This window comes from Emys orbicularis, chromosome 4, assembly GCF_028017835.1.
Source record: "Emys orbicularis isolate rEmyOrb1 chromosome 4, rEmyOrb1.hap1, whole genome shotgun sequence".
NCBI lineage: Eukaryota > Metazoa > Chordata > Testudines > Emydidae > Emys > Emys orbicularis.
The window spans coordinates 122,132,616-122,148,785 of record NC_088686.1 but is presented as its reverse complement, the minus strand read 5'-3'; the positions used below and the strand labels follow the sequence as shown (position 1 = coordinate 122,148,785).

The following is a 16,170-nucleotide window of genomic DNA, read 5'->3' as shown; positions in this document are numbered from 1 at the left end:
TTGTGCCCTAAAGAAAGTATTGTGTGTGGGGGAAGCCACTCAACGCATGATTTAACTTACCATAAGAGCATAGGTTAGTCCTAAACCCACAAGTCCTGAAGACAGCTGATTGTACAGGGACTTGGTAATAGAAGTCACAGCTGCTATGAGAACCACACACGCTCCAATGTATTCCTGAAGAAATATGAATAAGCTCCATCACTATATATATATATAGAGAGAGAGAGAGACCATGCAAATATTTTGGTAAGTTCAGTTTGAAACAATAAACCCTTTACATGGCTAAGACCGAAACACATGCAGAAGATTTTAAATCTGTGGATAGAGATGGCCTGTTAACCCCCATTTTTGCTATCATTTCCCTTGTCCCCTCTCTCTCTCACTTCTTTGTATTGTCAGATGTATCCACGGTTGTGTTCCCATCCCATCTTAAATTAGGCTTGGTCTACATATAGTTTTTGTACCAATATAACTATTTCAGTTAGGTGTGTGATGTTTTACTGGAATAGTTATACTGATACAGTGGCTAGTATAGAGTCAGTCATACCCATTATATGAAAGGTGCCATATATTAGAATAGCTTATTCCCTAAATTTACAGGCATAAGCTATACTTGTATAACTATGTCCACACTAGAGGTTAAGGAACTGGTATAGTTAAAGTGGTAAAATTTTTGTATATAGATAAAACTTTAGAATGGGAAGTCAGTGGGGCAGGGACTGTCCTCCTCTACGGCCACATCTATGCTGGCAACTGGACAAAGGTACAAGGCTGTGTGTACACTTGCCCATATAAGCCACAGCTGCACAGAGTGTCCAGATATGCTATGCTGGACACGGGTGTACACTCTGAACCTGGGAATACCCGTGTCCACACAGCTTTTTTTTGGTAAGCAAGGTTAGCACCTCTCCTGCCCAACTGGTAAAAGAAATGGCACAAGTGACCGACGGTGCCCAACTCTTTCTTGTGAGACAAATGTGAGTGCATTGCAATACGTGACCGGTGAGAATTTTGGATGAAAGGACTTGGACCTCTCTCACAAGCCAAAGACTGGTAGCCAGGATGGGGAGTAATCCACTGTTGCCCCATGACACAGAGATGCAGGAGATTACCGGCATTGCAACTGTAAGTCCATGGGAGGCCACCACTTCTGGACCAGGAGAACCAGCACCATGTGATGGGATTACATAGTATTAGAAACTTGGGATGATGACCAGTGGCCACAGAACTTCAGGATGAGGAAGCCAACAATCATGGAGCTCCGTGAAGAGCTGGCCCCAACCCGACAGTGGCAGAACACAAGGTTCCGGAGACCCATCCCAGTGCAGGAGCAGATGGCTATAGCCCTCTGGAAGCTGGCGACATCAGACAGCTATTGGCCAGTTGCAAACCACTTCAGGGTGGGGAAGGCCACTGTCAGGGTTGTGGTGGTGCAGGTTTGTGAACCCATCAATGCACTCATCTACCCACACATGGTTACCATCACCAAAGTTCCAGAAATTATAGTGGGGTCCCAGAGAATGGCCCCATACAATTTGGAAACACCATCGATGGCACCCACATCCCCATACTTTGCTGACTGAAAGGAGCGAGTGCGTACATCGGTGAGTACATCACTCTTACAGGCTTAGTGGACCACAAAAGCAGATTCCTGAATGCTGTCCAACACACAGGACAGGCCATGACACTAGAGTGCTGAGAAGATTGGGATTGTAGTTGAAGGGAGAAGAAGGGACTTTATTCCCCAGAAGCAATGTAGTTCTCTTTGCCCACAGTTGTTCTGGAGGACCCCACATACTCGCTCCTACGCTGCCTAATGAAACCCCCTAGCCCAGCTTTAACCACCTGGCAAAATGGAGAGACAACTTCAAACTAAGCAGCTGCAGGATGGTAGTGGAGAATACCTTTGAATGGCTGAAGGCTTGTTGATGATGCTTATGCTCTTGGTTAGAGGCCAATGTAGGCAACACTGTCTGCATTACTGTGGCATGCCGTGCCCTTCATAACATTGGTGACATTAAAGGTGAGTACTTTAGGACAGAGTGCGTACAGGACAAGATGCGCTTGCAAAACCTTTAAGGAGCAGCCTGATCCATGTTCATACTGGTGCTGGACCACAGTGGGCCAGGGAAACCAAGGATGCAATTTGTGCCTACATTATGGAGCAATGGGTGTGCAGGTAGGTGACTGCAGCCTGGTCCCAAGCAAAGTGCCACACCCCATGCAGCTACTGTAAAAATAAAAGAGGGAATATTCACTTTCACTTGTGTTGCAACACAGGTTTTTTCCTCTCCCAATGACTGTCATTAGCAGATTGTTTAGGTAATGACTCATTACAGGTAATTGGGGCAGGGCACCTCCACTGGTATAGCACCTTCTGGTTTGTGATTGGCCTGCAGATGGTGTCTGGCCAGTTAAATTGCACTTGTTGTTCTTTCATTTTTGTTAATGTTCACAGCTGTTCGCCAGACCACAGTTCAGCTGGATTACTTTAGTATCTGAAGGATCTTGAGAACAGTTGATGAAGCGTGTGGGAGGGGCTTTTACAACTCATTTATAGTGACTGTGATTATGTGGGAGGATACAACCACTTACCGGCTGTTAACTGTGAGCACCCCATGGTTTAAAGAGGTTGTGGTTCTTTTTGCAGGGCTCAGGAAGGGCTGTTTTAGCACTGTTCAATATGTGATGGCACAGCTAATTCACTTTGTTTTTCCGGTTTTGTCAAACCCATACAGAAGTTTACTCACCTTCTCTTCCTCGCCCCCTCCCCTGGCCCCAGTTAATAAAATTACTTGTTATTTCCATGCACACTGCAATTCCAACATGTCTCCAGCTTACTTATAGTCACATATACTGCAACAGGGGAAGTTTTGGGGTGTGGGAGTGTGGTTCTGGGAGGGTCAGACTGGACTTTGCAGTATTCTACCCCGGAGAGTTATATGACTCAAAGCACTGACTGACGGAGCCCAAAACTGAAAGGGAAAAAAATTGTACCTTTACCAAAGCCCAAATGAAAGGTCCACACACAATTAAAAGACGCTAACATTTATTGAAACTAGTACATTTAGCATAACTCTGAACATTTTTTTAAAAGGAACTCTGAATGAAAACAGAATGGATCAGACTTCCTGAAGAACGTTAAAACTTTACTCCCTATGGACCTTGATCTTCCCCTACTCTGGACAAGGCGGGGGAGTGCCTGTAAAACATTTGAGGGGGGGAGGACGGGACAAAAAGGGGTTTCTCTTGCATGGGGTTTGGGGGCTAGACACATGCTGGCCTTCAGGCAGTCTTGGGCTCATTGTTTCTCTCCTCCACGGTCACAGGACTTCCCCAGGGAGGGGTTTCAGGGTGCCAGTACAGAGTATTGTGCCTGGAGTCTTGCAGCCTCCCACCCCCATCACAGAGGGTGGGGGTTGGGTCCTCTAACTCAGCAGCATGGTGGGCTGCAGGTGGAGGAGGAGGTGCCAGTTTATGGATACTGGCACATTTACTGTGGCAGGCAGGACCTGAATCCATTCCACCTCCCCTTGTATCAGGGACTGCAACAGGGCATGCTCCCAGTCCCCTTGGGCAACTCCCATTCCATGTACCTCTACCCCGATATAACGCGACCCGATATCACACGAATTCGGATATAACGCGGTAAAGCAGTGCTCCAGCGGGGGCAGGGCTGCGCATTCTGGTGGATCAAAGCAAGTTCGATATAACGCAGTTTCACCTATAACACGGTAAGATTTTTTGGCTCCCAAGGACAGCGTTATATCGGGGTAGAGGTGTACCATGTGTCCTGCTCCAGGAACCAGATCATTAATGCCTCCTGCCTTTGGAAAAAATGTTCCTCCGACTTCATAGTCTGTTGCTCCAGTCCAATAGGCCATTCCTCTCTTTCCCTCAAAGTCAAACTTTTCCTAGCTCCTTCTGTCGACCCCAATGAGCACATCCTCCAGTGTCATGCTTGTCTGCCCCTAATGTCCCTGGGCTGTTGCTCCTGGATCCCAGGCAGAATGGGCTCACCCTTCTCAGACGAAGGTCCTGCCAAGTCAATCACAAGAGCAGCATTATATTTGATCTTTCCTTGGAAAGCAGGTAAGAAATCCCCCCACATAACATAACTTTGCTGTGGAAGGTCACAATAGTGATACTTCTCAGCATTTCAGGAATGAGATTGTTTCAGTATCCTTGGTTCTCAGACAACTTTTCCAGCCCCCACGAAAGGAGCACCTGCTGACAATGGGAGTTAACATCAACTAATGGTTTTTAAAAATGTCATGTCTTAAAGTGTATGATTGGGTTGGTGGGCGCATTTATTTCTGGGGCAGTATTAACGGTTCACTAATAATCCATTCTATAGCTTCCGCAAAAAAGCTTTATAGTGGTTCATGGTAATTCAATAAAATGTTGAATTTACAGTTGTGTCTTGGTTGGGGACCATCTGGGTGAGGGTGGGGTTTAACTTACCAGCTTCAGGTTCTAGTTCCTGCTGAGTAGAGAGGTCCTCCTCTAGGTCATCAGGAGGGGCTTCTTGAGCCATCTTCTCCTTGCAGAGGTGCAGGATGACATGCTCTTCTTTCTCCAAGGCTTCCTCCTTTGCAGTCCGCACCATCTCCACACCATGGCCTTCATCAGCATCCCATCAGCTGATGAGGCTGGTGAGGGTTGAGGAGGGAGTCATGCATCACCAAAGGCTCAGTAGCGGGAGCCTGGGAGAACATGTGGTCCAGCTCCTTGAAGAATAGGCAGATTGGAGGACCTCTCCTGGAGCGACTGGTGGAGTCTTTTGCCCTCTGATACTGGAGCCTCAGGTGCTTTATTCCTTCCCGGGACTGGGCCAGAGTACAGTGAATGCCCACCTGCATCAGCCTCTCTGCAACTTCCTGTTACAGGTGTAAGTTCCTGGTGCTGTTGGAGAAGTCATGGAAAATGGTGAACTCCAACCACACATTTATTGGGACCTGGGTGTGGCTGGGTGACCGGGCAGCAGCTCTTGAAGCATGTTCCGTAGTCATGTGTAGTGATGAAGAGAGTCCAGTGGAAAACTGTTGTGAAGAGGTCAGCACAGCTCACCACTACTGGTGAGAATGGGGGGGCAGGGACCTTTATAGATTTGGATAAGGTCAGGCAGGAAAGGGTTCAGTACATTGTGGGAACAGGGCTGGAGGACTACTGAACTCAAGACACGCCCCTTACCCCATCCACCCTACGCACTGGCATGAGAACGGGGCCATGCCACAGCCAGAGGCATGTTCATACCCACACCCCTCAGATCTACTAGCATTCTTGCCCTGGACAGGTCTTGAAACCTGTATTTCTGGGTTTAGATGTGGACGGTAGGGGGGTTCTGGCACAACCATGTGCTTGGACCACGTCCAGTTGCCAGTGTAGATGTAGTCTATGTTTATACAGTGCCTCGTACAACGGGATCTCGATCATCACTAGATGCTTCTTCATTATTATTCCTTATTTGCTGAATAGAATACAGGCTAGTTCTCTTTCCTCTGAGTCACCAAAAAAACCTGAGTTTAGGTGGCAAGTATACCAATATATGTGAAAGTCTAAAATTAATGTGCAGATTGACATGAAATAGACACACAGATGTACCTGTAATGCATATGGAAGGATCGCACATTTATAACATGACTAGCAGCAGCTTTGTTACATCGGTGCCTTGCAGAAACAGATACAAATGCTAACACCACACAGCATAAGAAGCTCTCTGTATTGCCTTCCTGAAGACACATTTTTAACAGATAATTTCTTTCACCTACCTGCTGTACTTGCAGTACAAAGGGAACAAGAACACAAAAGGCAATAGCCCTGTCCTTTGGCTGACCCAGAAAGGGCTTAGGCCCAAATCCTCACACACCCTACTGGTGCAGAAAGCATCCAATACAATGGAACCTCATCAGGGGTAGCTGGATGGATGAAGCCCAGGTGTACTGACATGCACAGCCCCCTGTGGGATCTTGATAGGCAGCACAGCTAGAGGATCTGTTACTCTGATCATTCTCCCCCACACAGGGAAGGAGGGGGAGGGTAGGGTGACCAGATGTCCCGATTTTAGGCGTTTGTCTCGCGTCCCGACCAATTTTGCGGCACTCCGGTGGTTTTTTTTTTGCTCCGCCAGCAGCACTCCGCTTTTTATTTTTTTTTGCGCTCTGCCGACGCCCCCCCTCCCCATGTGTCCCGATATTTTTTTCCTCTCATATGATCACCCGGTGGGGAAAGGGCCATGAATCCTATTCCAGCTCTGGAATAACAGCTGCAGCCTGTGGGAAGAATTCCTCCCCTCCTGCACTCCATTGGACTTTCATCGACTGGGTAATTGGGCAAGTTTTCTTTAAAAAGACATGTACACGGCAAAGGTATATGCTGGATACTCTCATATACATCAATGGAGTGCCAGGATCAAAGCGAAGTATAACCCAACCAACCACACAGAGTAATGTACTTGCCATGCGGACTTCCAGCCAGCGATTGGCAGCTGTAAGGAAAAGGGAAGCGATATTGTTGGAATCTGTATATTCAAGAAGCTTCTGTCGGAACCGGCTTTCATACCTTCAAAACAGAAATGGCAAAGCAAGGAGTCAATGTGTGCCATGAGACCTTGGGAAAGTAAAAAAAAAAATGCATTTAATGGGACATATTTTTAAGAGCGATTCAACCCATCCTCTTAATCCGAATACCCAGATGTTGGAGTGTATATATTATACACACACAAACAGCATTTGCATGCCCAAATTGTGGAGCTGTAAGTTGCAGCATGCTGCCACAGCTTCTAATTATTGATAAAACTTTAATTTTAAAGGTCTGCATCACTCAGCAGTTCAATAACTGGAACCTCCCGAGTGTCCTACAACATGACCATATGCAATCATCCCTCAGCCACAATGTCCTTTCTTTAGGAACAAATAAGATTTTGCTGCCTTCTTAAACTGGAGCTGATATTTTATATACGACTCTGGGACTAACATTGGCTAGCTGGGCAGTTCATATTAAACCTATAATTTATAAATGACAACAGACTCTGGCTAGTCATTCACTACCATGGCAGCAGTGAGGAAGGTGGCTTGAAATAAAGAAAAATATAAGAGTCTGAGAAAGTGTGTGTATGCAACCACGTGAACAAGAGAGAGCAAGAGAGTGAGCAAGTGAAAGACGTGTTAGTTCTACAGAAAACACAACTCCTCTTTTCACCTGACCATATAAAATTGAGTGGGTTATTTGCTATGTGTATTGCAGTAGTGTCTAGGAGCCCCAGTCATGGATCAAGATCCCACAGTGTTAGGGACTGCCTCTTAATTTGTGTAGGGTTACCATATTTCAGCAAGCAAAAAAGAGGATGGGAGGAGCCCCGCCCTAGCCCCGCCCCCGTCCTGCCCTAGCCCCGCCCCTGCCCCTTCCACTCCCTCCCATTTCCCGCCCCCCTCAGAACCCCCAACCTCCCCCCGCTCCTTGTCCCCTGACTACCCCTCCTGGGACCCCTGCTCTTAACTGCCCTCCAGAACCCCACCCCCTACCTAAGCCTCCCTGTTCTTTGTCCCCTAACTGCCCCCTCCTGAGACCCTACCCTCTACCTGTACCCTGACTGCCCAAAACCTTATCCACACCCCCACCCCCAGAAAGCCCCCCCCAAACTCCCGACCCCTCCCCCGCTCCCTGTCTCTTGACTGCCCCCTCCAGAACCTCCCTGCCCCTTCTCCGACCCCCTGGCCCCCTTACCCTGCCGCTCAGACCAGCGTGCCGGGGAGGAGGAGCAGGGGGAGGAGCTCCAGACTGCCGGTGCGAACGGCCGCCTGGTGATCTGCGAGGGAGGGAGGGAGGGAGTGCTCTCAGCTGCAGGGGAGTGGAGGGGGAAGCGGAGGAGGGGCTCTCTCTGGCTGTCGGAGCCCCATGTAAGTGGCACCATGCGGCCGGCTGCCCTGTTAGCCGCGCGCACTCTGCATGGGGGGGAAGTCCGGACATTTACAAATTCCCCCCGGACGCTATTTTTAACTCTAAAAGCCGGACATGTCCGGGGGAATCCGGACGAATGGTAACCCTAAATTTGTGCATAGACAATGCCCAGTACATTGTGGGAGCTAATGAACTACAATCAATAAAAGTAGCAATAAGACTTTTATAAACCAGTTTTTCTCTCTTCAAAATAAACCAGCTGAAGAGTGAAAAGGCTATTAAATACAGCAAGTTCGTTTTAAGTTTACTACTGTAGAACCACACTGATGCACACTAACAACTAGAAGAACATTTGCTAGTTAGTAAAACTTCTGCATTAGGCCTTGATTCTGCAATGATGTCAGTGGGGCTCCGTCTGGATGCAGCAGACTGCCTACTCTAGTGCTTTGCTGGATCAGGGTTTCAGCTAGTACTCAAATCAGTCAAGGTAATACACCAAAACATGCACTTTGTACATTTATTTTGATAGCTACTAATAATACTACACAGCACTACACTAGTAAACGGACTGTAAAATGGTTTGTAAAAGAAATGAAGCCTTGGTTATAAAATACAGCTCTCCATTATCAAATCATTACACAGACATGAGGAGAGAGACAGCCAATGTTTTGTACAAATTATAAAGCACGAGTATTAGTGACGTTCTACTATAGTATACTATAGTATACTATACTATATATAGTATACTATAGTACTATAGTATACTATACTATATAGTATACTATACTATAGTGTCAATTATAAATATTCCTGTATCCCCTTCCATGTATAGGCTAAAAAGTAATTACCTTTTAAAAAAAATCAGTCCCTCTTTATTAAAATGTCCAGACTACTCACAGATTATCCCAGTGATCATGACACTATAAAATGCTAGGGATTCTGGCACTGTGCAGTCAGCAGTGGAACATGTGTGGGGGGTAGAATTGCTGAGGAGTACAATTTGTCATCCGAGTGCTGCAAATTTCTCAGAATCTCACTACAGAAATTGTCCCTAAAGTGAAACCCTTCCTTGGGAAAACCTTGTTTACATTTTATTTATTATTTAGGACAGACCATTTCGAAGTCCTTTATACACCAGACATTTGGAGATGGTATATTTACACCCAGGATACTTGATGAAGGATTATTTGTGGCTGCAGCGACAGCAGCTGCTATCTTTCTGATATAATTCCTGGATTTTTATAAGTTGCTCAAAATGGCCAAGAGAAAATATAGGACAGTAAGGGTGCTGCAGGAACAACTGGTACCTGCTAGCTCTATGGCTGGACTCCTTTATTACTGTTTTATTTTTAGGAATGCAGGGGCTGGGTACATTGCTGAAGCTTTAAATTCTAAACTTCAAAAGCCACTGCTACCACTCAATATGCAGCTGAAAAGCAGTATACTCCTAAAAATAGCCAAGATACAAGCTGACACTGAAGCTTGGCATGTAGATGGAATACAAAACCTACTGAATGTCTCCTGCTGTTTGGGGCAAAGATTCATCAGTTAGCCTGGGATTTCAAGCTCCCTAAATTCTGAACAGGCTTTGCTGGAGCAGTTCATTTCATGGTGGCAGGGAGGAGGGGAATCACGAGGGAGTGTTCTAAACAACCAAGGGTATCAGTGAGATGGTATTAGGAGTGATTTATTGTAGCAAAATCTGAAGCAGTGCAGAACTAATGGTCACAAAATCTCTCAATTTCTGCCAGAGTAGAATAGGATTGGGATAAGAGACAAAGTGAAAAGCAAGGATTAAAACCAGAATGGAATAATAAATTTCCATAATGAGGCACACAGGGGAACACATACCAATAAACTAGAGAAGACTGTTGGCACTTAAACAAACAACAAGCAAAATCATAATAATTAATACTGAGAAATACTATGCTGATTTCCAAACAGCAGCAAAATGCCAGCATACTGTACTCTCATTCAGCTACGAAGTTCAGAGCCTGACTGGGACAATTTAAATACTAACATAATTAAATACAGGCAATATGTTTTTGATCTCAATTTTTTCTGTTCTTAAAAAAATAAAACAGAAAAGAAAGGAAATTAAATGCAAAAGACCCTATAGGTTCATAACTTTGTGGATGAAAAGTATTATACAATTATGTAAATGAAACATTAAGGTTGTACAGGAATGACCACAAAGAATTATTTCAGAGTGGTAGCTGTGTTAGTCTGTATCAGGAAAAACAATGAGGAGTCCTTGTGGTACCTTAGAGATTAACAAATTTATTTGGGCATAAGCTTTCGTGGGCTAGAACCCTGGCATCTGATGAAGTGGGTTCTAGCCCATGAAAGCTTATGCCCAAATACATTTGTTAGTCTCTAAGGTACCACAAGGACTCCTCATTGTTTTCACAAAGAATTATAGAATTCCAAAGGTGAGTTGTCAGCAGCAATGTTAACTTGCAACATATGTGTATGTGTAGATGAGACAGGGGCTTGGAAGAAGGTTAACTGGCTTTGGGGTTTGGGGAAGCAGCTGGTAGGTTTGGCAGAACTTTGACTGGCATACCTCAGGGAATATAATATTTGTAATACAGAAGCACAACTCAGGTGTGTTATTAGATCTTCCTCAGCTGTTTCTGAAGGTCTAAATAGATGTTATGGCCAGGGCCGCCCAGAGGTTTCAGGGGGCCTGGGGCAAAGCAATTTCGGGGGCCCCTTCCATAAAAAAAGTTGCAATACCATAGAATACTATATTCTTTCTCGTGGGGGCCCCTGTGGGGCCCGGGGCCTGGGGCAAATTGCCCCACTTGCACCCCCCTCTGGGCGGCCCTGCTGTAGCGCTGAGTGAAGATGCTACCTATGTTGACGGGAGGGATTTTCCCATCAGCGTAGGTAGTCCCCCTCACCAAAAGGCGGTAGCTATGTCGATGGGAGAAGCCTTCCCAACGACATACTGCTATCTACACCCAGGGCCGCCCAGAGGATTCAGGGGGCCTGGGGCAAAGCAATTTCGGAGGCCCCTTCCATTAAAAAAAGATGCAATACTATAGTAACATGTATTTGGAAACGTAAAAAATAACTGGTGAAATACATTCAAAAATTAATTTGTAATAATTTGAAAATACACTAAATACATTATTTAAAAACATTAAATGCTTTAATGGTATGTATACATTTGCAATTACATAATGGGCTGTTGCTGGGTGATGGTGATGGTTGGTGCCAATGGGCTGTCGCTGCCTGGGGGTGGTGCTGCTGTTGCCCAGGGCTGGGTGGGGAGCTGGGCTCTGGGTTGGGGGGTGCCTGGCTCACAGGGGCTGGACTCAGGGCTGTGGGGAGATGGGGTCGGGGGGTGTCCGGCTCAGAGGGGCTGGGCTCGGAGCTGGGGGTCAGGGCTGTGGGGGGGATGGGGTCGGGGGGGGGGGTGCCCGGCCCCTTACCATGCCGCTTACCCCCTCTCCCAGAGCCTCAGCGCGCCGCATCCAGCGCTGCAGTGGCGTGGTGTTTCCAGCGGGGCCTGAGCTCCCGCCGCTCGGCCACAGCTCGCAGCCCCGCCCCCTTCCCCCTTACCGGCTGAGACGCCAGGACATGGGGGAAGACGGAGGTGGGGGGAGCCTCCGACATACTCGTGGGGGCCCCTGTGGGGCCCGGGGCAAATTGCCCCACTTGCCCCCCCATCTGGGCGGCCCTGGTTATGGCCAAGGACTAGTTAGGCAAGCAAGGACTTAAAGATCGTTGCATTGTTATTTAAATTCTTCATAAATGCCCAGATTTGTAGCCACCAGCCTCCATTCTTGCAAGTGTGGATCAAATAACCGGGGTTGCAATTTTGCCCCCCTCTGAAATTATTGGCATCCACATTTTAGGTCACTTAAGTGTCCATTTACTGATGCAGTTAGGTACTTAAACTTCTAAGTGACCCAAACTATAATTATCTGCACCTACAAAACCGGAGGTGTAAAAGTGGGTGCCCAGTTAAGGGCAGGCTGAACATTTCGTTCATGACATATATCCTATATCTAATATATATCAAAACAGAATACAATTTTTTTCTCAAAAATATACCTGAAAGCTCGTATAGTGGTTAAACCTTCCACAGTCTCTGAAAAATGGCAAAGTAATGGCAGCTGGGTGCTGTCATCCAACTGTTGCAGGTCCCTGGAAATGATTTAAAAAAGAAAAATCAGTTTTAATAGTACAGTGATCCTTTTGAAACAGGCACTACAGTGTCTTGGGGAGTAAAATGGAACATCTACAGAACAGAATCTCATGCCCGTGAGCCTAAAATGGCAGAATTTCAAATGCAAAGACTCTGAGATGTTACTAATGGAACTCTTGCACTAAGACAGATACTCCTAGAAAAGCAGGAGGATCATTCTTACTAAACTCAAACACACAGTGCTGGAGCGCTGGGAGGTCTTACTGCACTTCACCCCCACCTGCACCTTGTTCCTATATTCCAGTTTCTCATGTGGAATGATTTACTTCTGAAACACCATTCTGGCTTCAATTAACTCAAATGAATATAAGCAATGGATTTTTGTTACACTGCTTAGCAATAACCACCAAATAAATGTAGGCATTGATGATCTATGTAAAGTTAAATTCTGTTTAGTCCTGCAGGAAGTGGGAAAGGGCGCAGGTAGCCCCTTCTCAATTTGGACACATATGCAGGATCTAGGCAGAAGGCTTCCACTCGCACTCCTTGAACACTGTGGAGAGGGGATCTACGTGGCTGTAAAGGGACAAAGACAGAAATAGGGATATTGTTGAGGTCTCCCAACTGTTTATGGGCCTGCTGGCATCTAGTAGCAACTGAGGGTGTGAGTGCATGCTGCATCTTTTAGAGGCAACTTTGGTACTGATGCGGAGTAAGCTCCACTTCTCAATTTTCCTCCTTGATCCCTGAACTTTTCATTTCCATCTGCCCTGGTCAAGCTAAATGCCTTTGGCCATTTCTGCTTTGCTGCTATATCTTCACACTTCTCCTAAGGCTCAACCCCACTGGAGAAGCTAGCATTTGGCCCTTGTTTTGTGGATTGTGAATTCTGGCATGGTCATTTGTTTAATGATGGAAACAAACTTTTCTCCCACTCAGAAATTCTAATTTAATAGTTATAAACAATGCAACTGTAAAATGATACATTTTTACTGTGATAGATCTGACTTGCTTTCATGTAGGGATACAGCCTTGGCAGGGTCCAGTTTAAAACTCTCTATTCCCTGGTACCAGACCATGAATTTCAGAATACCAGAATGAGCCCGGTCAATGCTCTTACCTTGAGGCCACTCGAAAGTATTTCTGGATGAAATAACATATGATAGCGAGAGGAAGCAGGGCAATGAGAAACATTGGCGTGACAAAGGAGATTACAGCAAGAGCGGATACACACAGCAAAGTGGAGCGGCTCAGGCACTCCAGGGTAGCAGGAATGTGCTGGATAAATAAAGAGCATTAAATATCAAAGGTAAGGCAAACAAAGGAGTAATATACAAGACAACATCTTATCTCATTCTTCCTCCTCCCACTCACCAAAAAAAGGATACCATAACTTTGAAGATTAACATTTCTGAGCTGGCTGGTGGATTCTGGGGAAACCTGATAGCATTTCTATGTAGCTCCTCTGAATGCATACATTGCACAGCACATTCCTCCAAAAGAATACATGTTGCACAGCTAGCAATAGAGATGTCGTTAATAACCAGTCAGCTTCAAGGCCTGTGACTATCCTAGGTACCCTCTTTAGTTGGAGGTGCTCTAAACATCTGTTTAGTTCATTCTGGTGCAAGTGCTCCAACCCTGAGACAAGAATGTGTCCCTTTACATTTCTTTATAGAAGAAATAAAATAACCAAGACCCTCCAGCATCTGAAAAGCCTCTAACCAAACAAGTATTTCAGCATGGATTTTAAAAACAGGATTCCCTTTTTCTGAACACTGCAAGCCATAATGGAAACAAATATAAAATGCATTCAGAACGCAACAAAATTCTCAGATCAGTTATAGCTAAATGAGATTTGGTCCCTCTTAACACAACATGGTGGCATTCAGACAGTACATCTTCTGTGCTGAAGACGATAGGGGAAAATTGGCATGCATTTCTGGAGAATAGATTTATTTGGTCTCTGTACCTGGTCGATGGTGTTGCAATCAGCTGAAAATCTGTTCAAGATGCTTCCCAGTGGTGTTGTTTCAAAAAATCTAAAATGGACAGTAAATAGGAAAGGTCATAAAGTTAATACGCGAGTAGATATTAAAATACTTTCCCATTTCTTTCCATTTCTCTTTAGTTCTGTACTGAGCTGGAACATAATCTATTGATAACAGTGGGGAATGAGTAATAGGTCTATAGTCTCTGTTGTGCTGAAGTCAGCCCAAACTTATTGCATTCCAAAACCAGACATAATAAAGGAATAACTGTGTCCTAGCACTATGAATCATCACTCTAGATTTCGCAGGACTTCCCCGCACAATGCAAGTTACATAATTAAATAAACAAAATATTTCATATTATAAATATATTATATATAATATGAAATATTTTGTTTATTTAATTATGTATTACTCTCACACACAAAGCACTCCTCAACGAGGAAAAATACAGACAAAATGTAATTGCAAGTCTTGCATGATCATATTAATTTTTCTTGGAATAGCAACATACAGTAGTGAAAAAATTATCAGTGTAAAAGGATTAATGACATTTTAAATGACCTGAAGTTATTTGTGGGGACATGACAGCAAGGTGACCATAGGGAGGTGTGTATTTTAGGTTACAGTCCACCAAAGTCATTGGGACCTTTTTTAGTACAGGAAGCAAAGGATATCAAATAATTTAGAAAGGATTTTTAAAAGGATGCAGAGCGGATGTTAACTCTATTACTGCCTATTTCATTTTTCTATTTAGTGTTAATTTTATATTCTATCCATTAAGTATGCATACATAAAACAAAGATTAAATGAAGGTTACACCTTTCCATCGTTAGAGTTAACTTTAAAGTGTGGTTCTATTCTGAAAAGTAAGTTTGCAAAAATAGTGTTGTAGGATTCCATGCTTATTGTCCCTCAATGACTTCCTTGTCAAATGAAGCTTGCAAATAAAAAGATGTTTTTCTAACTGCCAGCCCTATCCTGGGCTCTGACAGTCAAGCTGGGTTCTTTCCCTCTCATGCATCATCACCAGAAATAAAAGTTATAAAGGCCAAATTAGGACCACAGCGACACCTGTGCAATCCCACTATCTTTAATGACACCGTTGGTGATACTTCTTCCATTCTGTTATCTTCAACAGAGTTGCTCAGGTGTAAATATTTATACCTCAGCAAATGTTTCCACTGATGATGAATATCATGGAATAGAATCTGCAGCTCATGGACTCCTCCTCCTGTTTTCTCTTGTGTAAAAGAGTAAAAAGAAGTAAAAACTTATTTTCAGCAGATATGACTCTGGGGAATCAATCTGTTGAATCAGAAGGTAGAATTTTTATATAGTGTAAACATGTGTAGTGTCTATTGACTTTCAGTGAGCCACTTCACATTTTTTTTATTCATAGTAATTTCAGAATGGAACTGCACAGGAAAGGCTGCCTTGAAATAAGGAATATCAAGTCTCTTCCCTGCACTACTGCTTACATTAGAATCAAAGTAGTACCTCATTGGTGCCAAAATAATTTTATTCAGCAGACAATAGTGTAGTTTTTTGGCAACTTTTAGACCAGTCCACTCCACTGCTATTGACGTGACAAGACACAATATAATCCCAAGGCAGCAGAGAATGCTGAACACCCTTGAATAGCGAGAATGATTAAATTCCTAAGTAGTAAAGAAACAGAAGTAAAAATATTATTTTTAATATTTTAATAATTTAAAATACAGTTTGCATTAAGAGAAGGGGAGGTGGGATTGACAGCCTTGAGGAAGAAGTTCTCTTTTCCTCTACACAACAGGGACAGCACAAGCTTCCCCATTTTGTTTTGCCAATGATTCTCTGCCATAATTAAGCATTATTCAGGAAAATATACTGTTTGGATTAGATTAAAAATTCAAAAGCCACGGAATCTCATAAAAAGAATCCAAGGATTTTATGCATTAGTTGCTTCCAGTTGGGGAAACAGATACCTTTAAAGACTGTAATATGACATGGTAGTAGCCCCTTTTCAGTGGGAGCTGGAGAGAGGCCATAAAAATGTAAAATAAATTGTTAATAACTTCCCATTAAAACTCGGCTTTAATAAAATATTCTCTAGGGATGAATCAAAGGCTTCACTGAAGT

The 16,170-nt window shown here is 44.3% G+C and overlaps 1 protein-coding gene across 2 annotated transcripts in view; it reads right to left on the bottom strand.

Annotated features, from left to right (window-relative positions):
* ABCC8 (ATP binding cassette subfamily C member 8) overlaps positions 1 to 16,170 on the bottom strand; it is a 144,600-nt gene that overhangs the window by 12,359 nt on the left and 116,071 nt on the right. For both annotated transcript variants that reach the window (XM_065402566.1, XM_065402568.1), the window contains exons 26-31: positions 15,550 to 15,710; positions 14,031 to 14,100; positions 13,179 to 13,336; positions 11,965 to 12,057; positions 6,459 to 6,561; positions 61 to 174 (exon numbers count right to left, since the gene is read on the bottom strand). In XM_065402566.1, coding sequence (XP_065258638.1) covers positions 61 to 174; positions 6,459 to 6,561; positions 11,965 to 12,057; positions 13,179 to 13,336; positions 14,031 to 14,100; positions 15,550 to 15,710 — 699 coding nt within the window. The remainder of the gene's footprint in view (positions 1 to 60; positions 175 to 6,458; positions 6,562 to 11,964; positions 12,058 to 13,178; positions 13,337 to 14,030; positions 14,101 to 15,549; positions 15,711 to 16,170) is intronic.